At 37.9% G+C, this 23,227-nt stretch overlaps 7 protein-coding genes and 1 non-coding gene across 17 annotated transcripts; 5 read left to right on the top strand and 3 right to left on the bottom strand.

Annotated features, from left to right (window-relative positions):
- Window positions 1–685: 685 nt before the first annotated feature.
- LOC104721729 (protein DAY-LENGTH-DEPENDENT DELAYED-GREENING 1, chloroplastic) lies at window positions 686–3,485 on the bottom strand. Of its 4 annotated transcripts, none has more exons than XR_015571791.1 (8): window positions 3,204–3,339; window positions 2,385–3,062; window positions 2,151–2,236; window positions 1,888–2,054; window positions 1,662–1,776; window positions 1,434–1,531; window positions 1,126–1,261; window positions 686–1,008 (listed from the first exon to the last, which is right to left on the bottom strand). XR_015571791.1 is itself a non-coding variant. In XM_010439785.2 (8 exons), the coding sequence occupies exons 2-8, from the start codon at window positions 3,036–3,038 to the stop codon at window positions 940–942; spliced, it is 1,332 nt and encodes a 443-aa protein (XP_010438087.2). In that variant the 5' UTR covers window positions 3,039–3,062; window positions 3,204–3,439; the 3' UTR covers window positions 686–939. The 4 variants fall into 4 exon arrangements, 2 of the variants coding, with proteins under 2 accessions (XP_010438087.2, XP_087330022.1); XM_010439785.2 differs by having other exon boundaries at window positions 1,881–2,054; window positions 3,204–3,439; XR_015571790.1 differs by having other exon boundaries at window positions 2,385–3,366.
- A 1,528-nt stretch (window positions 3,486–5,013) lies between these two features.
- Window positions 5,014–6,101, top strand: LOC104727648 (ethylene-responsive transcription factor ERF015). Its single transcript, XM_010446736.3, has one exon. It carries the CDS (start codon window positions 5,305–5,307, stop codon window positions 5,866–5,868), a length of 564 nt encoding a protein of 187 aa, XP_010445038.2. The 5' UTR covers window positions 5,014–5,304; the 3' UTR covers window positions 5,869–6,101.
- A 528-nt stretch (window positions 6,102–6,629) lies between these two features.
- TRNAR-UCU (transfer RNA arginine (anticodon UCU)) lies at window positions 6,630–6,702 on the top strand. Its single transcript has one exon. It is a non-coding gene; the product is annotated as a tRNA-Arg (tRNA).
- Window positions 6,703–6,794: 92 nt separating this feature from the next.
- Window positions 6,795–9,646, top strand: LOC104721728 (uncharacterized protein At2g24330). Of its 2 annotated transcripts, XR_015571457.1 has the most exons (7): window positions 6,843–7,029; window positions 7,142–7,470; window positions 7,550–7,694; window positions 7,810–7,919; window positions 8,275–8,704; window positions 8,798–9,155; window positions 9,601–9,646. XR_015571457.1 is itself a non-coding variant. In XM_010439784.3 (6 exons), the coding sequence occupies exons 2-6, from the start codon at window positions 7,186–7,188 to the stop codon at window positions 9,052–9,054; spliced, it is 1,227 nt and encodes a 408-aa protein (XP_010438086.2). In that variant the 5' UTR covers window positions 6,795–7,029; window positions 7,142–7,185; the 3' UTR covers window positions 9,055–9,398. The 2 variants fall into 2 exon arrangements, 1 of the variants encoding a protein (XP_010438086.2); XM_010439784.3 differs by lacking the exon at window positions 9,601–9,646 and having other exon boundaries at window positions 6,795–7,029; window positions 8,798–9,398.
- Window positions 8,941–12,530, top strand: LOC104721727 (wall-associated receptor kinase-like 18). 4 transcript variants are annotated; one of them, XM_087473214.1, is made up of 5 exons: window positions 8,941–9,155; window positions 9,876–10,042; window positions 10,125–10,871; window positions 10,977–11,087; window positions 11,185–12,530. In XM_087473214.1, exons 3-5 carry the CDS (start codon window positions 10,196–10,198, stop codon window positions 12,411–12,413), a joined length of 2,016 nt encoding a protein of 671 aa, XP_087329340.1. In that variant the 5' UTR covers window positions 8,941–9,155; window positions 9,876–10,042; window positions 10,125–10,195; the 3' UTR covers window positions 12,414–12,530. The 4 variants fall into 4 exon arrangements, with proteins under 4 accessions (XP_087329340.1, XP_010438084.1, XP_010438083.1 ...); XM_010439782.2 differs by lacking the exon at window positions 8,941–9,155 and adding an exon at window positions 9,598–9,678; XM_010439783.2 differs by lacking the exon at window positions 8,941–9,155 and having other exon boundaries at window positions 9,904–10,042; window positions 10,155–10,871.
- Window positions 12,507–14,670, top strand: LOC104721726 (uncharacterized). 2 transcript variants are annotated; one of them, XM_087473215.1, is made up of 7 exons: window positions 12,507–12,889; window positions 12,972–13,205; window positions 13,545–13,658; window positions 13,748–13,793; window positions 13,890–13,975; window positions 14,201–14,259; window positions 14,350–14,670. In XM_087473215.1, exons 3-7 carry the CDS (start codon window positions 13,575–13,577, stop codon window positions 14,462–14,464), a joined length of 390 nt encoding a protein of 129 aa, XP_087329341.1. In that variant the 5' UTR covers window positions 12,507–12,889; window positions 12,972–13,205; window positions 13,545–13,574; the 3' UTR covers window positions 14,465–14,670. The 2 variants fall into 2 exon arrangements, with proteins under 2 accessions (XP_087329341.1, XP_010438082.1); XM_010439780.3 differs by having other exon boundaries at window positions 12,555–12,889; window positions 13,550–13,658.
- On the bottom strand, window positions 14,661–19,364 carry LOC104721724 (protein arginine N-methyltransferase 1.5). 2 transcript variants are annotated; one of them, XM_010439778.3, is made up of 23 exons: window positions 19,123–19,364; window positions 18,890–19,007; window positions 18,688–18,797; window positions 18,460–18,549; window positions 18,259–18,324; window positions 17,955–18,034; window positions 17,792–17,867; window positions 17,619–17,705; window positions 17,449–17,509; window positions 17,205–17,296; window positions 17,072–17,107; window positions 16,881–16,949; window positions 16,648–16,716; window positions 16,484–16,537; window positions 16,315–16,389; window positions 16,113–16,205; window positions 15,924–16,027; window positions 15,771–15,819; window positions 15,605–15,691; window positions 15,384–15,489; window positions 15,192–15,279; window positions 14,999–15,092; window positions 14,661–14,909 (listed from the first exon to the last, which is right to left on the bottom strand). In XM_010439778.3, the coding sequence occupies exons 1-23, from the start codon at window positions 19,261–19,263 to the stop codon at window positions 14,826–14,828; spliced, it is 1,929 nt and encodes a 642-aa protein (XP_010438080.2). In that variant the 5' UTR covers window positions 19,264–19,364; the 3' UTR covers window positions 14,661–14,825. The 2 variants fall into 2 exon arrangements, with proteins under 2 accessions (XP_010438080.2, XP_010438081.2); XM_010439779.3 differs by having other exon boundaries at window positions 17,205–17,290; window positions 19,123–19,349.
- A 542-nt stretch (window positions 19,365–19,906) lies between these two features.
- LOC104721723 (uncharacterized) lies at window positions 19,907–21,794 on the bottom strand. The gene is made up of 4 exons (XM_010439777.2): window positions 21,553–21,794; window positions 21,318–21,442; window positions 20,522–20,736; window positions 19,907–20,402 (listed from the first exon to the last, which is right to left on the bottom strand). Exons 2-4 carry the CDS (start codon window positions 21,405–21,407, stop codon window positions 20,120–20,122), a joined length of 588 nt encoding a protein of 195 aa, XP_010438079.1. The 5' UTR covers window positions 21,408–21,442; window positions 21,553–21,794; the 3' UTR covers window positions 19,907–20,119.
- Window positions 21,795–23,227: the final 1,433 nt, after the last annotated feature.

The raw sequence follows: 23,227 nt of genomic DNA, 5'->3' as shown, positions 1-23,227 counted from the left end.
TAATTTCTGACACGATTCTGTGTGCTTTGGACTTCGTCAGCTTCAGATTTTGACCAAAAATTATTAGCAAATGGTGTAAATTAATGATGTCAGTTTAATTTATTGGTTTTGCTTTATAACAGTGATGATTATTTATTTGAATGGCCCCGTGATATCCGCCATATTAAATGGGGCAATTACAGGTATGTCAATTAATAACTAGTACGTTGTAGTTAACTGTTTCTACAAAAGAATCTAACTGATCCGCTTAGAGGTCCCTAGTAGAGAGGGTAATATGCTAACCTAGTAACAAAGAAGAAGCTAACCTTATTTGTTGTTAGTTTTATGCTAATATTCAATGATTATATTAGTGAAAGATGCCATTTTAGCTTTTTGCTAATCAAAACCTTGTACATTTTATTTGCATGGTCAGCTTTTAAGACATTGAGCTTGGTCCAAAAGAGAGAAAAGAAAGTAATTTGAGTCAACAAAGGCATGAGAGTTTTGTGTGGAAGTTTGAGCTCTTAATGCTTAATCATTAAATCTACATTCAAAAACAATAGGCAAGTAAATGGGTGAAGAGACTTGTGTAATTCCTTACTGCTTGTTTTTCATATCTAAATTTTTTGAAGATTTATGTACGAAGATATAAAGATAATCATAACATAGCTTACCATATTGAAGAGTCCTGTTTCACAAATCAGCATAGACCAAAAGCCCAACGGGCTTCCATTGTCTTTTGTAGGTTTGTTTATTGTGTACATGACAAAGTACTGGCGAGAGAGCATTTGCTCTTTCTCAATTCTTTCACCAACAATTCAACAAAACAATGTCATGATGAGTGACAAAAAAATGGCCTATGTTTCTCTTATATGTATATATGAAAGTAATGAAAGCTGAAGAATGGTTTGTGTGATAAAGCAGAGAGCTCAAGTGGAGGGTTTCAATGGTGGATACTACTCAGTGACGTTTCATCTCCTGGAAAATGTTGGAAACTCTTGGAGACAGTCTTGGAAGGAACTTGAACAACTGCATAAAACGAAAAACAGTTTATGAGCAAAGAAGAGATAATGAGCAAAGCAGAAGAACCAAAGGAGAGACACATAAATCAAAAGAGGATGTAAAAGGATAAAAGAAGATAGATACCCAGAGCTTAACACAAGCGTCCATAATAACGGGAACTAGGCAGATAAAGATGGTAATAGTAGATTGCTCAACTTCAAGACCATAATGTTCCATTATTATCTCTAACAATGTCTCCCATCCAGATTCAGAATGGTACCTATAAAGACAAGCATGAAGTTACATACCTTCTTTGCACAACGAGCTATCTACAGAGCCAATTTACTGCTAATACAGGGATATTGGGAGAGTAACAGCTTTGCTTTTAACGTTTGTTATAAGCTTCATTCCTGGTGTTTGCTCTTAACGAAAGCAAAGATTTGGACATTTACCCCAAGAAAATATCAGTGATAAGAATGATGAGAAATGCCTTTCCCGTGTCTGAAATGTTGTTTATGATTTTATATCCCGTAAATTTCAACAAGGCTACCTGAAAAAGGTCCATGAAGTAACCATAAAAACGATGTTAAGAAAATAGGTGTAACAGCTAGCAGCTTCATAGGAAACTTAGAATGCCATTTTAGGTGGGCGTTAAATCATGGTGGAAAAGGAAAACTTACTCTACCCTGATTGGCGTACAAAAGAACAAACAAGGAGATTCCAAACACCATATCAGACCATATGTTGGCAAATGCTTTCCGGTTCTCTAATCTCCACTCATCTCGCAGCTCCAAACTGTTAAAGAAACCGAAGGGAGGAACACCAAAAAAAGAAACACAGTGAGTCTATGCGTGGAGATTAACTATCTGGTACAAGATCAAGATCAAGATGAATCTTACGCTTTACCCCGCATCTCCCACCATAACTCATCGTCAGAAAGAGGCGGAGATTTGCCAATCTCAACTTCAAGACGGTACCTAGCTTTTTCTCTATTAAGGTCCTTTACCATCTCTAGCTTCTGATTTCGTCTCACATCAAGTGTCTGGGCAGCAAGTGGTACAGTCTTCACATATCTATGAGTAAAGGCACAGACTAAATAATCAAACTGGGGACTAACAAAACGTAGAAACATAATCTGGAGAAATTAACAGCAAAAATAAAGAAATCACCTGTCTAAGAAGGGCATAAGGACATAATCATGGGCCAAAAAGTCTAACGCCCAAGGAATGAGGATTAATACCGCCAAAAACTTTGCCTGTAAAGAGTTACAATGTCAATAAGCATTGATCAGTCATCTAGAAGAGAAGTTACAATCCAATAATCACACACAGACTAAGAATCATGTAAAACATCAATTAAGGAACAAGATCAATACAAAGAAACAATGTAACTTCATAACTCACCGATTTAGAAGATGCATAACGAAAGACACGGTCTTCGTATAAAATATCTTCCTCTTCTGCTCCCAAAACCATATCCCTCACCATCTTAACCAACCCTCCGTCTGGAATCCTCAACTCATCGAGCTCTAAATTGTCATCAATTCCCTCACTACCAGCAGAGTCTCGGGTCCAAGACTCAACTAAAGTATGATCAGAATCCACAATCCAATCCTCCCATTTCTTCTTGCTCACATTACTACCATTAACTACATCATCATTACCAACAATCTCCTCCTGACCTTCACGTAACTCCACAATAGCCTCTGCTCGTCTCTTCCAAGTCTCAAATTTCTCTTCATCAGACATCTCATCATCCTTAGCAACCTCAGATGCTTCATCAACAATTTCGTCGTCTCTCAAACCAAGCCAATTCCCTTCATCGTCAAAGAAGAACCTCTGCCACCAGCTTCTTCTCCTCTTATTGTTACCCGTATGACTGTTATTATTATTCTTCTCCGCACTGGGAACAAACCTCCAAAACCTCTTTCTTCTCTTATTACCCCACAACGAAATCGGTTCACAGGACTTATAACGAAGATAAGATTCAGGAAGTGGGTTTTGGCTATTGAAGGATAAGCAGTGGCATAAGACCATTGACGAGCTCATCAAGTACATGAATCAAACCCAACATCGTTTGTACTGTAAATTTCAAGGAAACAGCGAAACAGATTCTTCAAAACAAACCAGCATACTTTTTTTTCTTTGTAAATTCAACAACTTTACAAAGCCCTCCTAATCACGGAATTCAGATAAGTATTAGGGTTTTGCCCAGAAAGTTACCGAGAACGAGAAGAAGAAGAAGCAGACCCCAGATGCGAGAGTACGCGGATGATGATGGACCATATGATAGATAAAAAAAGACACTCTTTTTTTTTTTTTTTGTTATCTTCTTCAAATGCAAAAATATCTGTTATCCATATCAGATTGAAATTATTGCATACCAAAAAAGTTATTTTCTTTGGCCAAAATCGTTTTTTAAATCGCTTTTGATTGGCTAAAATTCTATTACTGTATATATATTTTTTTCCAGAAATAAATTGTCATTGTCTGCTTCTTGTAGATGTTTGTGAAAGATTAGTCTCTCTACTACTCTTTTGCACCATAATATTTGTGAGACGGTTTCATAAAAACGAGATGCATGAAACCCAAGGCAACGAAACTGCTCACAAAGTGTGATAAAAGCATGAGAGAAACCCATAAGCCAAGGATTTTGGAAGAAGGGTCTAAGACATTGCTAGTTTCTCAACACATTTTTTTGTCCCACTTTAGTGTCTCTTTGGTAATGAATTGAATAGTCATAGTAGCTGCGAAACCAAATGGTTACTTGCTAGGATTCCATCCTTTGAGCCCCTTTACAAGATACATAAATATTAGTTTTGTGCCTGAAATATTTTCCATCAAGCATTCAATGTTCTAAAATTCGGTGTGTGCAGCCCTGTAGACAACACCAAAGTGTTGTACGATGCTTGGCCGCGGCGATTTTGGTTAGGCGTTGGAAAAATTCGGTCAACCTTATATAATCTGATAAAATCTTCGAGTTTTAGATAGAATTCAATATACTTATTTTAAAAAAAAAATGGTGGTGGAAAAATGAAAGAGAATAAAAAAAGTGGGGGAAAAGTGAAAAAAAAAGATATGCCTTTATTGGTTTAAAGCATGTTTAGTTGAAAAAAAGGATAGTAAGACAGTTCAAACTTCTGATCTTAGGTTGTCATAAAGCGACCAAACCACTTGCCACATTTTTTCATGTACATATTTTAGTAAAATTGTTTAATTATATCTATTTTATAATATAAAATTCTTTTTTTTATATATTTCCGTCTATGCTTTATCTATAGTCCCGTATGTACGATTAGGCGTTCGGTGTTCATCCACCGCATAACGGGCGCCTACACGTTTTTGTGTTTGCTGCATTTAGTCATTTGCTGTAATTGAAGGCCAAGTCAATGCTTAAAAAAGAGAGGTAGCAATTACACTAATCCAATAATGATGAATTCAAATCAGGATATCTCTAAGTAAATGAGTTTGCTCAATAAATTTCCATAATTACCTGATATAAAATTAAATGTGTTTACATCTCCTTTTGTAGATTCCATAAGTTACTAATTTGCTGATGTGCTTTGGTGTTCATTTAGGTGATAGTAGAAGATTCTCCAATTGAAGTTACAAGATTACGTTTTAGTGCATTGTGCAGTTAAGTATATAATTATGTAATTGAGATTATATGATCCTAGTTAATGTATATCAGAAGATTTGCAGACCATTTCAGCTTTCGTTCCTCTCTTTCCCTTTTCTCCAGTTTAATTTTTCTTTCCATTTCAATGTCCTTAAGCTTGGTTCCTCGGATCACAAGAATACAACAAGTAGTTACGGTTCCAAATGGTTTTATCAAGGGATGTTGATCTAAAGGATGCTTTCATGCATTTATGGTTAACACATAAGGAAAAAAAATTAGAACTTTAGCTAGCTTTGGATTGATTGAATGGTATCTTCAGAAATTGCGGTGATTCGTACGCGTGTCTCAACTTGGGAAAAAACGGACATCTAACTTTTAATAAGCTGTAAGTTTCTCCGCTACTTTTCACTTTTTTTTTGCGGTGTCTTTCCTTTAAGAAACGTATGCTTGACAAATAAATTGGCTTTCCTCCGCAAATGCGACTCACGAGGATTCTACTATGCTGGCACAATCGCAGTTTATGCACTGCTACGTGCTGTTGATAAACATTCGTGCCTCTCCATTTCATCTCCACATGCTCCATAGTTCAAAACAATTGTTCTCTCTAATTTTGATACCCTTACTTTTTAGTCTCCACATTTCTTATACTTGTGCATAAAATTGTAAAACACTACTCTTGAAGATTTTGCTTTTGTTAGGGAAATAATGCCATCCTCTCCTCCTAAAGCTCCTTTTCTTAGGTCTTCACCCAAAGAAGCTCATGAAGATCAAAGGTTTAAATGCTATAAGGGTGTCCGAAAGAGGGCGTGGGGCAAGTGGGTGTCTGAGATCAGAGTTCCAAAGACTGGAAAACGCATATGGCTAGGTTCATATGATGCACCAGAGAAGGCAGCTCGAGCTTATGATGCTGCTTTGTTCTGCATTAAGGGTGAGAAGGGAGTTTTCAATTTTCCCACAGACAAAAAGCCGCAGCTTCCAGAAGGTTATGTCCGACCTCTTTCCAAGCACGACATACAAACAATATCAACAAACTATGCTTACTCAGTTGTGCATGTACCTTCCCATGTCACCACACTCACGGTAACATCCCAGGTTCCCTCTGAAGTTTATGTGTCCCCTAATGTATCTGCTTCTACTGAGATTACAGAGGTAGTCGATGAATATTATCTCCCAACCGATGCAACTGCAGAATCAATATTCTCAGTAGAAGACTTACAACTGGACAATTTCCTCATGATGGACATTGATTGGATAAACAATCTAGTATGATGTGTAACACTAGTTTCAGTTACATTTAGCTTTAATATGGTTTAACTACCAGTTACTTGTATCTTTAGTCAGTGCTTGTAAGGGTATACTTGCATCCGTGTCTTTGCACTTGTTTCATTTAGCTTGCAGTTTATTGTTCTTTTTTTGCATGTGTTCTCTTCTTTTCCCCCTCTGCTGGACCTCATTAGATGTTGAATATAAATGAAATGATTAGGAATTGCATGTTTGAGGCATATTTTTCTATATAGTTCCAACATGATTTGCCTCCTTTTCTATACATCTCCAATTATGAACCTCTACACAAACCATGAAATATCATATTAGGACTTTAAATTTGTGGATATGATACAACATTATAACAGCATATACTTATGCTAGGCTACCATTTATGATGATTGTTACTTATGGGTGTTGGTCTTGAACCAAGAACTTCATCTAAACAACATCGTGAACTGGCAAAACCTCAAAACAATCTTCATTCTGGCTTCTTTTGAAAGTAATAATACAATGCAAGTAACTTGTAAGTCAATCATTTTTTAGCTAAGTGCTCGGAATTACAAGTACTCATGTTCAACAAGGCTAAGCGCAAGTACCAAATTTTATCACTTGTACAAGTCAACTAGTCAAGTAACAAGTATCTCTACAGTATCAAGTGCCCGCCTTGTGCCCACCCCTATGAGTATTCAGTATTCACCATGACCTTAGTTGCTTCACTGTTCTAGTAATAAATAAATTATACTTGTGCTCAACAGAGTCAACAAGCACCCATGGCCTAATGGATAAGGCGCTTGACTTCTAATCAAGCGATTGTGGGTTCGAGTCCCACTGGGTGTGAAAATATGTTTTTCTATCATCCCTAAATTCATTTTTTTTTCCCAAGCCCAATAAAGTGAAAAGATAGTGGGCTAGTAATGGGTCGAGAAAATGAAATTGAGACAGAAGCACGTGATTCTCACGTGCATTGACGTCGAGGTGGCTGGGCTGTACCGGTGGATCTCGAATTCATCCCCCCCCCCTTCTCCCTTTTCTCTTTTGGCTTCTCCAAGGAGAAGAAAACTGTCGGAGAGAGAGAGAGAGAGACGAAGGCCACAATCATCATCGCCAGTTGTTCTAACTCTTTCGAGATATTCAAAATCGTCCAGATCAAGAGGGAATCATCAGGCAAGTGGGCGATGATTCTCGGATCCTGAGTCAAACCATATTCTGGTTTCTTAAAGTCTTCTCCTCCTCCCTCAGTTTCTGATGGAATCGATTGTTTTGGATTTTTTTGCAGCGGTTTCGGTAGTGGTGGTAGTGGGAACGTTGTGATATTAGGATATGGCGCAGGAGCAGGAAGGAGCGGTGGTTGAGAGCGGTGAGCAGAATGATTCCGCCGCCGCTGCCGTGGCAGCGACTGCAACCGCCGATAGCGTGAAGAAGAAGCAAAAGGGGTTCTTTTCGCGTTTGTGGAATGGGATATTTAGGGTTAGAGGCGACGATTTCGAGAAGAGGCTTCAGTATATCTCGAAGGAAGAAGCCTCTGTTTTATCAAGGATGAAGCGTAGATCGATTACGTGGAGGAAACTCACGAGAAATCTCATCGTTTCCTCTGTATTATTCGAGGTCAGATTATGAATTTTGAATGTTTTGTAGTTAGTTGAAATAGATTGCGATAATGTGGTAAAATATGTTTCCTTTTTAGATAATTGCTGTGGGTTATGCGATCTTGACAACCAGAACGGAAGATTTGGATTGGAGAATGAGGAGTTTCAGGATCTTGCCAATGTTTCTCTTACCTGCTCTCTCTGCTCTTGCTTATTCCTCTATCGCCAGCTTCTCAAAGATGTGTGAGTCTTTGTGTTTTTCCTTGGTTTATATGCTCATGTCATGGTTAAGATGTTGGTGTGTTCTAGTAGCTTCAGTGTTTCTTATCGTCTCCTCTGTGTCAAAATGGTTGTATAGTTGACCGCAGAGATCAAAAGACCTTAGAAAAGCTTCGAGCAGAAAGGTTGGCTAAAATCAATGAGCTTAAAGAAAGGACCAATTATTATACTACACAACAACTTATTCAGGTGAGGTACTAGTCTTGTTTTGATCATAGAGAATTTGTGATACTGGCGATTATGATAGTGAGTGACTATGTCTTAGAAGATTCTTGTCCATATTTTTGTGATAATAGTGGTTATGAATAGAAAGTTAGAATCTTAGTATGGCAGTTGGAATTCATTGTATTTAATGCCACCATAACATGCATCCATGCCTGTCTCTATATAGGAATAGGAATACATAAAGTAGTTTTTTTTAAAGTATGTCTTGTAGGCATGGCGTAGCCGTGCAATATGTTCAATAACTCGAAATACAGATCAATTATTACCACTGTGACTTGAAGAGTGTGGCGCTGGTGCTAACATAAGCGTTTTTGTGCAGAGGTATGACCCGGACCCAGCTGCAAAGGCAGCTGCTGCAACTGTCCTGGCATCCAAATTGGGTGCCGATTCAGGCTTGAAAGTATACTTAGGAGATGAATCCCAACACGATCCATCCTCGGGCAAGAGCAATGACATGGAGGTTAACCAATCACGTGGGTTGAGGAATCGAAGACAACCAAATACTAAAACCCACGGTTCTGGGAGCACTTCAACACATCATTCTGATGATGAGTCTCACCATTCCGGAACAACCGAGAGATTTCCAGGCACCACAAAGCAAAACCAGCAGATGTTGGTTGAACATTACAATCCTCAGGGATATGCTGCTCCTGATGGCAGTTGGATCTCACGCGTTGCGGCTCTACTCGTGGGCGAAGATCCCACACAATCATTTGCACTCATTTGTGGGAATTGTCATATGCATAACGGTGAACAAATCTTTAAGCATCATTGTTTCACCTGAGTCTTATATTATATATTCGTTCTAACATAATTTTGCAATGTGTTTTATAATTGCGCAGGACTTGCTCGGAAAGAGGATTTTGCATACATTACATACTATTGTCCTCACTGTAACGCTCTGAACAAACCGAAGAATTCAGACGAGAATACCCTTCTTCCTGCTGTTTCTGCTTCACCGATCACAGACTCTCTGCCATTGATTGAAACCAGCGAAGTGGTTAATAGCAGCAGCAGCTCGAGTAGTGAACGTGGAAATAGCCCCACTCCAGAAATAAAAGAGGAAGCTGCAATTACTGAGACCGGGACACCGAGCTGAGGAAGACCCAGTGAGCTAAAGAAGAAGGCTTTCTTGTATTGGTGCTACAGAAAAAGAGATTGTGTGTGCGTGTGTTTTGTGGATGTGAGTACTCGTTTCAGGTAAATCTATGCTATGAATTGCTAATATCTTAAGGAGCTTACAGTTTTGATTCTGGTCTGTTTCTATACAACAAGACTTTAGGGGTTTGGTGGGTAAATATGGTTATACGTTTTTTTTTTGGGGTTTATATACTTTTAATTCTCTTTACCTTCACATATCTTTTCTGTTTTTGTTATTGTATTTCTCTTGCATCTGGATCACTTTTGATTTTAATACTACGAGCCTAAAGTTTCCTCGTGTTAGTTTATTTTCTTCAAAATTGAATAAAGTTATGGACTGTGTTCTTATACCCAACTCTGCTTTTCACGTGTTTTTTGTATTTTACGAGTTCATGATGATATGAATATGACTTTTGCAAGAAACTGCATTTTAAAGGGTTTAGCTTTTTATCTTTCTTTTGTAATCAATTATCAAATTTAAAGACTTTCACCATATTTAAACCAGTTAAAAGAGAAGCTTTCCGCCATAAAGTTGAGCTGATCAAGAAAAATACAAAGAGAGGGAACAATAAAATATTCCAAGGTGAAGACCATTAGCCCCGAGAAATATTATCCTCTGTCTCCTCCACTTGCAAAGGCCATCTGCTTTTTATAGTAATGAAGAAACTCAAGAAGATCAAATTTGCTAAGTGTAGAGAAACATGAGCTATGGAAATAGAAACTGCTCTTTCCTCTTGAATCTCTTCACGTTGCTACTTTTGCTGTTTTGTTATTCTGCAGATCTTGCTGCTTCAACCACTTGTCAAAGTGAATGTGGAAGAGTCTCTATCCGATACCCTTTTGGAATTGGAAAAGGTTGCTATCTCGAGAAGTATTACGAAATTGAATGTCGTAATACAACCTCAAGAAAGCTTGTCCCTTTCCTTTCTGTAATTGGCAAAGAAGTTGTGAGTATCTCTCTTCCGACTGCAGAAAGTTATTTTGCTTATGAAGTATCCAATCTTGATCGTCATGAATCATTTGGGTTAGTTCGTGTCAAATTCCCGATTACATCCACAGGATGTTTGAGCGGTGGAAACGACGAGTCAGGCGGATCAAAAATGAACTTCACGGGTACCCCTTTCTTCATTGACAGCACAAACAGCCTCATAGCGGTTGGTTGCAACAGCAAAGTGTCGTTGATGTATATAAAGCCGAACATGGTAGGATGCGAGTTGACTTGCAATACAAACAAAGACTCGCATAGCAATAATACAAGCAAAGACTCCCACAGCAATAGCATCCCTTTTATCGAAACGGGGTGCTCGAGCAACATTTTATCCTATTCTCAGGACCAAGATTGTACAGAGAAGAAACCAGAAGAAACAGGATGCAGTGGTAACGGATGTTGCCAGGCAAGTCTACCTACCGAGCCTCAACAAGTTATTGGTATCAGAACAGAGAGCAATGATGGAAACTCGACGACAAAAGTACAGTGTACAGTCGCTTTCATAACGGATGAAATCTACACTTTGTTGAATGCGACCAAAACAAAACTGTTACTTTCTAAGCGATATGCTACGGTTAGTCTAGGATGGGTAATCCAGACGAAAAATAATTCTTTCCTGAATTCCTTGGCATGCAACTACAGAGGATATAACCACAATACTACTTACTTAGTTGAGCCTGAAAGAAAGTGTACATGCGCCAGAAGCACTATATCTGAAATAAGTTATGTAAATTGTGGATGCACCTATGGCTACAAAGGTAACCCATATCTTACTAACGGATGCAAAGGTCAGTCTATGTTCCTTCCTTCTTCTTTCTATTTTTTTTTTGTGTGCACACATCTTTTAAGTTGTTCTTTTCATCATTTGATTATAATTCATCTTTTAAATTTAGATATTGATGAATGTAAAGACAAATCCCAATACTGTAAAAAGACAGACACTTGTGTGAATTCCGAGGGAAGCTATCGCTGTGTGGGCGATAAGACTAAAGCAATAATGATAGGTAGGTCACTGATTTTTGTTCCAAGTTGTGTCACAAATTTAGAGCTTTTATAAAGCAAGTGAGGATCAACCTATAACATTCTTGTGCGGTTTTGCAGGGGCGGGTGCGGGTTTTGGGGTCTTAGTCCTAGTTGGTGGAGTATGGTGGTTGAGAAAGTTTTTAATAAAGAGAAGGATGACAAAGAGGAAGAAGAAGTTCTTCAGACGTAACGGGGGACTACTATTGCAACAAGAATTAAATACAAGACAAGGCAATGTTGAAAAGACGAGAATCTTCAACTCGAGAGAGCTAGAGAAAGCAACCGAGAACTTCAGCGAAAACAGAGTTCTTGGACATGGAGGTCAAGGTACTGTGTACAAAGGTATGCTCGTAGATGGCAGAACCGTTGCAGTCAAGAAATCCAAAGTTATAGATGAAGACAAACTACAAGAGTTCATCAATGAGGTCGTGATTCTCTCTCAGATAAACCATAGACACGTCGTCAAACTCTTGGGATGTTGTCTTGAGACAGAAGTACCTATTTTGGTTTACGAGTTTATCATCAATGGAAACCTCTTCCAGCATATCCATGAAGAATCTGATGATTACACTATGATATGGGGAATGCGTCTACGCATTGCTGTTGATATGGCAGGAGCGCTTGCTTATCTTCATTCTGCTGCATCTTCTCCAGTTTATCATAGAGATATCAAGTCAACAAACATACTACTAGACGAAAAGTACAGAGCCAAGGTGGCTGATTTCGGAACATCAAGGTCAGTAACCATAGATCAAACTCACTGGACAACGATCATTTCAGGTACGGTTGGGTATGTGGATCCAGAGTATTACCGGTCCAGCCAATATACTGAAAAGAGTGATGTTTATAGCTTTGGAGTGGTTCTAGCGGAACTTATTACTGGAAATAAGCCTGTCATAACGGTACAAAGCACTCAAGAAATAGTAGCCTTGGCAGAGCATTTCAGACTTGCCATGAAAGAGAAGAGACTCTCTGATATCATGGACGCTAGAATAAGAGATGACTGCAAACCGGAACAAGTAATGGCAGTAGCGAAGCTGGCGATGAAGTGTTTGAGCTCGAAAGGAAAGAAACGTCCAAATATGAGAGAAGTATTTACGGAGTTGGAAAAGATATGTACTTCTCCGGAGGATTCACAGGTGCAGAGTCAGATTGACGAGGAGGAAGAAGAAGAAGACGAAGTTGTGAATATAATAAACAGAGGCGATTCTTGGAGCATTGGTGTCACTGCTCCGGTCGCCTCTAGTACTGTGGCTTCAACTTCTCCTTCGGATGTTGAACCATTGTTTCCTCGTATCACATGGTGACACTCAATCAGATTGTGAATATATTTGATGTATCATATTAGAACATACAGTATTGTGTAATAAATTTGTAACCCAAAGTCTTGAGTTTGTTGTAATAAAGAACATTGTGTGTTTTTAGATTATTTTTGTAAATTAATCACGGAAGTTACTGTGTAGTCGAGAAACACACGTGGAAGAGCATTAACGTTATGTGTCTTCATCAGAGCACATCCATTAATGGCGGATAGAGTTTTATGGGTCATTGACGGAGAGAACTCTCCTCGTCACTAATTGTGTACACGAAGATGATCGTGCAAGAGCGAAGCGATAAGTCTCTTTCTGTAGCACGAATCAATTTTTAAGATTTAGGGTTTCTTGACCCTTTATAGAGAAATGGATATTAATGGGATTACCAACGGATGGAGAACTTCTGCGACTTCAGAAAGCCATGGATCTTTCGTGGGTTTGTCTAGATCCTACCCTAACACCATCCACAGGTCTTTAAACTTTCTTTATCCTTTTTTTTTTTTTTTTTTTGGTTTAGTGATTTGATGATAGGTCAAGAACTCTGTTTTTCAGGGAGAGGATTCATATGGGGAATGTTCATAATGGCAAAAGAGATTTGGTGATTTCTAACTCAAAGAAAGCGAATCTCTCTGCTTCCTCCAAGCAGAGAATCAATCTAAAGATTAATGGAGAAAAGGAACTTACTTTCACTGAGTTCTTGAAACACCCATCTGGCATGGAGGCTGTAATCAACGCTAAGGCGTTACAGAGTTATCATCTAGTTGAGGATAGTGATGATACTTACAGGTTCTTTCTTTACCCCAAGATTATCAATCTTGATAGGACACTGAAAGCTTCCCTAATACTTGTCTGGCTTTAAGGTCTTTCCAGAGGTTTTAGGATCTTCATTGCTTTGATTGGTATATATGTAAGCCTCTTTTAGTTTTCTAGGTGGAAACTGTTAAGAGAGGAAATTTTATATCCGTAAGTAGAGGTATTTTAAGAGTGTATCTCTAACTATAGACATAGATTTTTCTGATTGATATCCAAATCACAAGCTTGTGAGATGTTTTCTCATCTGTTAGAAGATGTATATGGAAATATGCTTTTATCTGGAAAGGGAGATAGTAAATCTTTGTCTTACAGTGCAGATGTACATTGCCAAAAGTTCAGTTAATGAGCTATGAAGTTTATCCAGTACTGATTTTGAGGGTCACTCCCACACAGGAAGATTGTACAGTTGAGCTGCTTTCCTGTAAGGTTGGATGAAGAAAACCCACTGTTCTGATTTATTTGATATTCTATTGTTTTCTTTTTACCAACAAATGTTTTGAACCGCTGTCTTGCAGTTGGAGGGGTCAGAGTTGTTGGAGAGCCAAAGTGAAAGGTTTTCAGGTAACTCTCGTCTTGTGAACAAAAGCACTTGAAAAATATCAGTTCAATCTAAGGTTTCTTAAGTAATACAAGTGTTTTCCCTTTTCTGGTTCGCAGCAAATATGACAAACTGCATGACTTGGAACATGGAAGATCCAGACCCATTTTTGGAGGTTGACGTGAGATTGAATGTCACTCTAGAGGTAGTGTACTCTGCAGTTCAATTTCTGTCATTCCTTTGTAACTTCATTCTCGTGCATTCGTATGTAGCCTTAAAGAGTATCAAATACTGCACTGCACATGATGTTCTTCTGTGATCCATCATTCTGTGGAATGTGGATAGTTCATATTTATGACACTGATGCGGTTTCTGTATATGAATAAGCTCTATTTCCACTGTTCATCAAAATCCCCCTTGTTCATGGCAGATCTCAACGCGACCGTTCACTATGCTTCCTGTATCAGCTGTTGAGGCTCCTGGGAATCTGTAAGTGTACATTATTGTTCACTTTACCTTCATCCTGCTTCTTGGCTCGAATTGTCGAGCAAATGTTATATTTTGATATGATGATTGCAGAGTAATGCAGACTCTGGTAGATACACTCGTTCCCCTTCTGCTTCAGCAGTTACTTAAAGATTACGACGAATGGATTCAAAAACAGCAACAAAACTCCTTAAACGCAACTTCGTAATCTATTGTTTTGTCAAACAGAAGATGCAGGATTTGTTGTACTGTTTTGGCCGTTTGAGATGACAGCGTGTATTAGAGATAGCTCTGTATTAAAAATAGTTGAACAAAATTACTGCAAAAAGTTCAAACATGTATAAGCTCAAAAGAGATTTGGTTCACTTGTAAACTTTGGCCGTTTGAGATGAGAGGCGTGTCTATTAGAGATAACTCCGTATTAAAAGTGCAATGAAAAAAGTACCAACATTAATAAGGTCAAAAGAGATTTGATTCACTCGTAAACTTTTGTCTTTCTTGTGACATAAAAATACAGCACAGCACAATAAGATTACATAACTTCATCATCAGTCAAAATCTCTCTGATCCTAAAGGCCAACCCAGTACGAACGGCCATTGGTGTTATGCATCGGAGATGGAGTAGGTGAAGATACCGACCATTCATACCAAACCTGAACCCAAATATCAGAGGATCAATGATATTTCTTTAGACAAAAAGAATTAATTGTGTGGAATCTTTATGGTTTTAACTTTCTTTTACCTTTGAGGAACCGCAACATCTCCAAAAGTGTACTTCTAATGGAGTATCAGGGTGAACCTCCAAAGGCTTCCTCAATGGGAAAAAGATTGGGAACCTGCCAGAAGCAACACAATATAATCTCGGTTTTAAGTAAGAGGATCGATAGAAAAGAGTGAATCAACTAATTGAAGTGTTAAACACTATTTTTAATTACCAGCTGAACATGTTTGGTGTTGCTGTTGTAGGCTCAATCCCAAGATGGACATCTTTATACAGGACGGAATCAAAATAGCCAGCGAATCCTGTTTTTAATGAGTTATGTATGATGCATTAGATACAGTTTCAGATTACGGAAATGGAGATGAAAAATCCCTTACATTGCAAAAAAGACTAGAAAAAAGCATACCATGTACCAAAGCTGAGCCAGAGTCGCTTGGTAGATTGAACTGAAGCTTCTTGTAGCGTTGGTTGTTGGCTTTTGTTGAAAAGTTTGGATGAGTAAATGTGAAAACCTAATTAAGACCAAACCAAAATTCCTGAGACGGAGAAATTGCAAGACTTGCATAAATGCATTCAAAGAGCACTCTTTTTAAGCTTTTAGACAATGCTGGAGACAGAGAGACTCACAGATTGGGAAGGAGCAAGTTTTGCTACACTATGCAGCTTGACAACATAAGCAGTTTCAAAGTGCGCAAGATCTTTATGAGCCTTTACCTGCCAAATAGATGATAAAAACTTGAGTTAATCTGAAAATTCTGGTGAATAAGAGCACATAGCAAAAAGCAGAACCTACGTCATTGTAAAGCTTGCAAGCTGTCACAGGCTGTATGAAACTTGTATACCTGAAAAAGTAATGATGATGTTCCTCCAGTTAGAAAAAAAAAAAAAAAAAAACGGACAGATGAGTTTCTTAAGGAAATTCAACTAAGCGAAGGAGTACACATACGAGGATGGTATTGAAATTCCGTCTGGCTTCAAAAACCTTTGAGCTCCATCGAGACACTCAGGAGAAAGTTCATTGTCTCCAAAAGAACCCAGCAGTTCGCTAACCTGCAAAGAAGAGGCAAAACGAGAATTAGATGAACTCTATAATGTCGGCATGAGTATTAGCTACAAAAAATCTGCACATACTGACCAATATATCAGCTTGCTCAGGAGCATTCCAAAAACGCATGTCACAGGATATTATCGTAACAATGTCTTCCCATCCTTCCATCTTAACCAAATTCTGTCATAAAGGATAACAATAATCAATTAGAAACTACACCACAAGTCCTAAAGAAATCAAGATAAAAAAATTTAGCCATGTTAAAATTAACTCGGTGCTGACAACTCACATGGAGTGTTACTACTGCATTAGGATTCTTTTCCACAGCAAAAACTTTCAACTTCCTGCCAGTTTCTTCAGCTGCCTGGGAAAGGTAACCAATGAACACAATAGATTAAAGAGACAAATGAATTTCAAAGTCTCCTTGTAATCAGCATGGAATCGCATGAGGACTTTACCTGTAACGATGCCCTCACAAGGGGTCCTCTTCCTGCCCCCACAACCATCAAGACCTAAAAACTAAATCTTTAAGTCCTACTTAAGTATTTCACAAGTATACCAGAAACAAAACTTATAAAATGAAATTGCCACTTCGTAAACAAAACATTGACATGTGACATACAGTAGTCAACTCGGATGCTTTTTCATCAGGTACCCTGTCCACCAAGGCCTTCTCAACTGCTCTTTGATACTAACAACATAAAGATGAACAAAAGTTAGCATGTTTTAAAAACCAAACTAAGCTAATTCGTAGTATATTAATTAATTGTTCAACATGATTCATCCATCAGTCCACTCTCCTCTGCAAACCAAAGCAGAAGATGTAAGGGAAAAAAACTAGCATATGCAACATACTTGGATGTATTTAACGGAGTCTCTCTCAAACGTCTCATAGGTTTGAGCTTCGAGGTTGTCCATAAGAGGCTGTATTCATTAAGAAAAAAAAGCAGTAGAGGCTCTTTACAGTAAGAATTGCACATTTTCATACAGGAAAAACTATTCTGATGAACGGACGGAAATCAGTATTACTTATGAAAGAGGCTAACCTGAAGGGGTGCCTGCAAAAAATCCCTGTAGCCCAGCTGTAAAAAGAATAATATAACTGTCAGAATTGAGTTGTATCTGCCTGCTTGCATCTAGTGATAAAAGGAACTGAGACAAATGGATCGAACAAACAACCTCGATGCGTTCCTGCTCAGGAAGTGGTTCCATCTTTTGGAACAGATAAGCAACATAGTCCAAATATGTCCGCAGAGGATGTTTCTCTGTACCTGACAAAAAATGCCGGTAATAAACTGTTTAGCTCTGAACTTGGAATTTACTATGATTATAACCAATGCCCGTGATAAATTGAGCTACGGAAAACAAGCCCAGAGGATAAAAGCTAACTGTTAGCGGACAAGAGATTATACAGAAAAATTACCCTCCGTATTAGAATCATGTGACTTTTGAAGATTATGAACAGGCTTTCCAGAAATTACAACCTGCATTTACAAGATTGAATCCCAGGTTGAGTGGAATAGATCCATCTTGTGAATCAAAATAGGATTTGAATTTAGCGTTCAATATCACAAAGAGTGGGATGTTTATTACCTGGGCAGCATGATCAAAAAATCCTGCTATTAACTTTTGGTGGCGTTTTGACAAGCAAGGATAACCCCGAGCATTTGTTAGGAAAGACTGCAAACCCAAATAAGAAGCATTTTGTGATTCACAGGACTTCAAAGTCGAGAATTTAACAATGCGGCAAAAAGTCAGGCACTTACATCAGTGCTGACTATGGCTGCTCTCACAGACTCTCCCATCCAGCGTCCTAGTGAAGTTTCAGAGGGTAGCGTACTCCTAGATAAAGGAAATGGTGTTACGATTGAAGAGTGGAAAAGAATTTTGGGTCCATATTAACAAAAATGATCAAGAGTCTCAACTCACAGAACATCAAGAGCAACAGACAGCTTACTGTCATGCTCACAAAGAAGACGAAACGAATTCCACAGCTCCCAGGAGTCATTCTGCATAGAAGAGAGTATATATTAGAACGATTCTAACACAAAGCGTACAAAAACGTGAACAGATAGAAACATTCATTTGTATTTATAGGTTTCAAAGGCCTATTAACATAGGCAACATCAAATGATCCCAAAGGGTCTGCACTAGAGAGTCCCTAAAAAATCCGAGAAGGCACAAAAGGTACGAACAATCTTAAGTTTGCAACAAATTTGATCCTACGTCTTACCGATCCCTCTGAGGTATCATCCATTGAATCACCATCAGACTTCACCAGTGGAACCCTCAGCCATAACTTCAGTGCAGAATGACATTTTAACAAAACAAAAAAGAAGCAATAAAATGTTAGAGCTTGACTGAAGGTGCTCTTGTAACGAAAAGCCTCATCTTAAATAAAAGCTAGACCGACAGCAAGAAATTCATAAACTACCTGCAAGGTAGTCAGCCCTTGTAAGATCTGGTTCACACATCTGGCGTAATTGGCACACGATTTCCCTTTAGGAGTGGGAAGAAGACATGCCTGTGACAAATAACAGACATTAGCAGGATAATTTCTCCTCAAGCAATACAATCTAAAACTGCAAAAAGAAAACACTTTGCAGCCAAGAAAACAAAGAGACAAATAGGGTGCGAGTTAAATCCATAGATTCACAAGCACCTGTAAAGAGAGATGTGTAGCCCAAGCTATTTCTTGCTTCAATGTGGTTTCTGAATCCATCCGCAAGATCTCATCTTCAGAATCCAAATCAATCCACGAACTAATTTTTCCTAGAGAATGACAAAATTTACAACTAATATGAAAACCAATAATTCATAACAAGCACAAAAGCACACAAGGGAAAAATCAAAGAGAATCATACCAACAACATGACTGCTCCATTGAGAGGGAGACAAGACTAAGTCAGAGCCAGAGACTGGAAGAACCTGAGTATCTACACCATTTCCTTCCACCAAGCTCGGCCTATACGAAGGGTTCATCTGCAGTAAATAATAAAAAGTATAAACTCCATTAAAGCTATAAAATTTCTAATCGTCAATGTCTACCGTAACAACAGGCAAGGACAAGAGATTCGGAAGGAAGAAAGAAACGAACCAGAGGAGCGAGGACATAGTCAAAACCGCCGGTGGAAATGTTGAAGTTGAGGAGATAAGTAACATCGTCGGAGAAATCAGTCTCAACGCCGCAGTACCTGGACTCACTCCTTTCCCATCCTCCTCTCTCTCCGAGCGGCATCTCTTCGTCTCTCTTCTCTCTATTGAGCTCACAAGGGACTGAAGGAATTGAAGGAAGTGAATCTTTGTTCTCGAGCCGACGACGACAAAGACGAAGAAAGGGTTTTTCACAGGGTTTAATTTTACTGATCTTGGGCTTTCTCATGGGCTTTTACAGATATGCTATACCTAGGCCCAGTTATTTTACCACAATCCTAGCGTAAAACGAATAAGATTAAGGCCTTGAATGGCCGTAGATTTTAAAAGTGTTTTTGGTTTTAGATTTTTCAAAAATCTACTTTAAAGCTAATTAAAGTGTGATTTGAATTCTTTTTTCTGTTTTTCTTTTTTTAATAAATTTTTAACACAAAATCTAAAATCTAAAAACTAGAAACTAAAATTCAAAAACCACTTAAAAACTTGTAAACATTCGTGGCCTAATTGGTTTTGATATAAAAGATCAGTCTAATTGGTTTTGTGGTTCTTAAATCATAACAAGAGCACCTTCAGTGGAGTTTGTGGTTTGTGATAGTGCCATCAATGTGTTACCAGTTCCCACTTGAACTCAAGCTACCTAGCATATAGTATGTTCTTAAAAAGAATAATGTTGAATAGAGTTATTTCAAAGTGTTATATCATAGAAAATTATGTCAGAGCAACAGATATAACGAAAAGATTATTTAATCTGAGTAGATATGTACAACTTAAGAATCACAAAGCATCAAGGTGCTCGGATGGAATTCAATAACATTTTTAGCAAATCATTTTTAAGAAAAAGAAGTCGTAAGAAACCAGAAGAAACGAATGATCATTTCCTAAGAGAACAAGTAGAAAAACAAATTGAAAACCCTTTGTTATTACCCAAATACCATTCCCTCTCAGGCATCAATCTTGAGATTAACATCCCTGGAGGAAGAGTTTCCATCGATGTTTCTGTTTTCAACTTCATCAAAATGGTCTTCACGGGCGTTATCAGCGAGCATCAGAGCAACCAACCAGAAAAGGCACGAGTCCAATGACACAAAGGCACCTCCACCAATCAGACCGGTCTTAGCCGTGGGGCAGCTGGTCTCTAAGTTCCGGTGAACATTACGGGTCAAGTGAAGATGCTCTGTAATGGTTGGCCAGAGCAACAGAGACAAGGCCAGTCCAGATGTTATCCTACAAGACAAAAACCATAGGCCACAAAAACAACTCCGGAATCAAAATTAGACACCACCACCAAAGATTTATTGGTGAATCAAAAATGAGATTGAAAAAGAGAGGATGTGCTTGCTTACAAGGCAATGTTGAAGAAGACAAAGAAGCTGGTGCTTTTGAATAAGGCAGAGTTAGGAACAGACTTTCCCTTGTAAGAGATGAACAAGGATTTGTAGCCAGCAAAAGTGCAGGCAAGGAGAAAGGCAGCAGAGAGGTATCCCAAAGCAACAGTCGGATCAGATGGATATTTGCAAATAACTACTCCCTTTCCAGTTATTGGAGTCCCAGATGCAGGCTAAGGAGAAAACAGAAAAAGAAGAGAAACAAATCACACAATCAATAACACATTGAATAAGTAAGCCGAGTGGTATCCATATGAAAAGCTCTTGAAATTCAATCACCCTGGAGAAGATCTCAGTGAGAGTGATGAGCTCAAAGTCTCAAACAATTGTGAATAAAGAGTGCAATATAGCTAATGGTTTCAGTAGACCATCAAAGTTAAGATGAAAAACAATCGGTTTCTCTATCATAAGATATAATAAAAATGAAGCAGTGACAAAGAGTAGTGTACAAGATCACTGTTTTATACAAAACCAAAAATGTTGTACTGAGACTAAAACAAATGTATCATCCTTTATTCAGCAACGTGAACCAAAGGGGTTAGCACACACATCAACCAAAAGAAACCTAAATAAACAAGCAATCCAAGAGGTAAAGATTCACTGTTTCATACTAATAGACAAGTCCAAAATCTCAGTAACTTGCGCCATTTAGTTTACACGTTCGATAAAACAACCAAAAGCATCCAAGACAAACATGAAATCAAAAAATACACTATGAACACGAAATTCTCAAGGTTATTGACTTTTTAAATACCTTTTTGTTCTCAGCGATGACTCCCAAAACAAAGGAGATAACGCCAAACGCAGAGACGATCAACGACATATGTTTCATAGTAACCGCCATAATTGTCTCTTCTTCTCCTCCGTCTAAATCTAAACCTAATATATAATCCGAGATCACAACAAGAAGATATTAAAATTTCTCGATTTCCCCCTAAACAGAATACAGAGACAGCAAAATCGAAAGAAAAGTATAGGGAGAGACTCACCGAGACGACGACGATTGAAGGAAAGATTTGTTGCGGCTTCACAGAGAAAGAGAGAGATCGGAGGATAAGGTTTGTTTTGCTTTGATTTGGTTTAGCGTTGACGAGTCTTGCTTATTTTTTTTTAGGTTCACTCAAGATTCTGTTGACCTTCAATAAAAAGATTCGATATTTATCATTTTTTTTTTTTTCGTTACATGATATCTATAAATAAAAAATCTTATGAAATGTAGAGATTTACTTCCTTATCATATTTTACTATTTCTGAATATATAGATGTATAATTTATCAAATTAAAATGTATTTTCGAATTAATTTTCTATTATATTTTTATAGTATTATCTTCCCACATATAGATAAATATTTTATGATTAGATTAAAAATAAATTATTTTTTAACGGGTAACTAAATGCGGAACTGCACGGACACGTTAAGCTAAATTATCCACAAAAGAATTTTTTTTTTTCGCATTGGCTATTGTAAAAAAAAAAGAATTATTTTTTAACGATAGCAAGGAATCAGAAATGCTAGATGCGTTTTATCCGGTCGGTGAACGATAATTAATCACACACAAAGTTACAATACACAGACCAAAGTTGGCCACGCTAGCTCTCTTCTTCTACACCCTCCTCGAGCTTTACTTGTCCTTATCTCTTTCCCTTTAATTAAATTGATGCTTCTCTAAGTTATATAAATCAACCACAACTAAATCAAAACAAACCAACCCGATCACTTTCTCTTTTCACTCGCTATCTAAATCATTCCAAGTATATCATCGAGTTATGATGGATTACAAAACGGGCTTTTTTGTTGGTAGATATTTGTTAGTAGATACAAAAAAAATACCAAACGATACCAAGGAATCAGAAGGCTAGATGCGTTTATCCGGTCGGTGAACGATCGCGACTCACACACAAAAGTTACACCAAAATTGGCCACGCTCTCTTCGACACCCTCGAGCTTTACATGTCCTTATCACTTTCCCTTGAAAATTAAATTTAATTGTAATGATGCTTCTCTAAGTTATACAATCAACCACAAATATATCAAATGAAATATAATCAACCCGATATCACTTTATCTTTTCACTATCTAATCATTCCAGGTCTATCCAGTTATGATGGGGCTGGTTACATCCCATAAAAGATGACAGCTCTTCCACTTTCACCTTTAGATTATACAAGTTTAAAGTTAAAACCTACGAACCCGAGTGGATAAAATGATTTTGGTTTGACTTATTTGGTTAGATTGAATACGGTATTTGCATTCGGACTCGACGTCCAACCGATGCTTCTTATACTTTTTTTTCTTTCTCCTCTCTTTAGGTCACGTCTTTATTGTTTTCGCATATACAGTATATTTAATCATGTAAGGATAAAGATTCGATTGTTGGATTTTACACGATCGACTTGAATAGTAGGGTTTGTTCTCTTACACGTGTAAGAAGAATTGAAAACTTTACCTGATCAAAGAAATAAAAAGACCTTTTTATGTGTGGCCATGTGGTTGGGTGACTGATATAATGTTGTTGAGGAAGACGAAATATTTTATGTGTGGGTGACTGAAATATAATGTTGTTGTTGAGAAAGAAGAAATTAAAGTCATTGCAGAATCAGTGAATGCATGTCCACCATTGGACAATCGATCTTTGGGGTTAAAAAGACAATGCAGAGTTTCT

The sequence above is a fragment of the Camelina sativa genome, chromosome 11, assembly GCF_030686135.1.
Source record: "Camelina sativa cultivar CO46 ecotype springtype chromosome 11, ASM3068613v1".
Classification (NCBI taxonomy): domain Eukaryota; kingdom Viridiplantae; phylum Streptophyta; class Magnoliopsida; order Brassicales; family Brassicaceae; genus Camelina; species Camelina sativa.
Note: the sequence above shows the minus strand (reverse complement) of the source record. Positions and strands in the feature narration are given on the sequence as shown.

Excerpts from the sequence above, each read along its gene's own strand:
- LOC104721729 (XM_087473896.1), bottom strand. The coding sequence starts at position 3,038 with ATGTACTTGATGAGCTCGTCAATGGTCTTATGCCACTGCTTATCCTTC. Across the intron at positions 2,055-2,150 it reads CTTATGCCCTTCTTAGACAG|ATATGTGAAGACTGTACCAC; the intron begins GTGATTTCTTTA and ends CTTTACTCATAG. Across the intron at positions 1,777-1,880 it reads TGGGAGATGCGGGGTAAAGC|TTTGGAGCTGCGAGATGAGT; the intron begins GTAAGATTCATC and ends TTTCTTTAACAG.
- LOC104727648 (XM_010446736.3), top strand. The coding sequence starts at position 5,305 with ATGCCATCCTCTCCTCCTAAAGCTCCTTTTCTTAGGTCTTCACCCAAA.
- LOC104721728 (XM_010439784.3), top strand. The coding sequence starts at position 7,186 with ATGGCGCAGGAGCAGGAAGGAGCGGTGGTTGAGAGCGGTGAGCAGAAT. Across the intron at positions 7,695-7,809 it reads CGCCAGCTTCTCAAAGATGT|TTGACCGCAGAGATCAAAAG; the intron begins GTGAGTCTTTGT and ends ATGGTTGTATAG. Across the intron at positions 7,920-8,274 it reads CTACACAACAACTTATTCAG|AGGTATGACCCGGACCCAGC; the intron begins GTGAGGTACTAG and ends GTTTTTGTGCAG.
- LOC104721727 (XM_010439781.3), top strand. The coding sequence starts at position 9,797 with ATGAGCTATGGAAATAGAAACTGCTCTTTCCTCTTGAATCTCTTCACG. Across the intron at positions 10,872-10,976 it reads TCTTACTAACGGATGCAAAG|ATATTGATGAATGTAAAGAC; the intron begins GTCAGTCTATGT and ends TTTTAAATTTAG. Across the intron at positions 11,088-11,184 it reads GACTAAAGCAATAATGATAG|GGGCGGGTGCGGGTTTTGGG; the intron begins GTAGGTCACTGA and ends GCGGTTTTGCAG.
- LOC104721726 (XM_010439780.3), top strand. The coding sequence starts at position 12,786 with ATGGATATTAATGGGATTACCAACGGATGGAGAACTTCTGCGACTTCA. Across the intron at positions 12,890-12,971 it reads TACCCTAACACCATCCACAG|GGAGAGGATTCATATGGGGA; the intron begins GTCTTTAAACTT and ends TCTGTTTTTCAG. Across the intron at positions 13,794-13,889 it reads CCAAAGTGAAAGGTTTTCAG|CAAATATGACAAACTGCATG; the intron begins GTAACTCTCGTC and ends TCTGGTTCGCAG.
- LOC104721724 (XM_010439778.3), bottom strand. The coding sequence starts at position 19,263 with ATGCCGCTCGGAGAGAGAGGAGGATGGGAAAGGAGTGAGTCCAGGTAC. Across the intron at positions 17,108-17,204 it reads CTGAGCAGGAACGCATCGAG|CTGGGCTACAGGGATTTTTT; the intron begins GTTGTTTGTTCG and ends TTCTTTTTACAG. Across the intron at positions 15,490-15,604 it reads AACTTGCTCCTTCCCAATCT|GTTTTCACATTTACTCATCC; the intron begins GTGAGTCTCTCT and ends GGTCTTAATTAG.
- LOC104721723 (XM_010439777.2), bottom strand. The coding sequence starts at position 21,407 with ATGGCGGTTACTATGAAACATATGTCGTTGATCGTCTCTGCGTTTGGC. Across the intron at positions 20,737-21,317 it reads TCATCGCTGAGAACAAAAAG|CCTGCATCTGGGACTCCAAT; the intron begins GTATTTAAAAAG and ends TTTTCTCCTTAG. Across the intron at positions 20,403-20,521 it reads GTCTTCTTCAACATTGCCTT|GATAACATCTGGACTGGCCT; the intron begins GTAAGCAAGCAC and ends TTTGTCTTGTAG.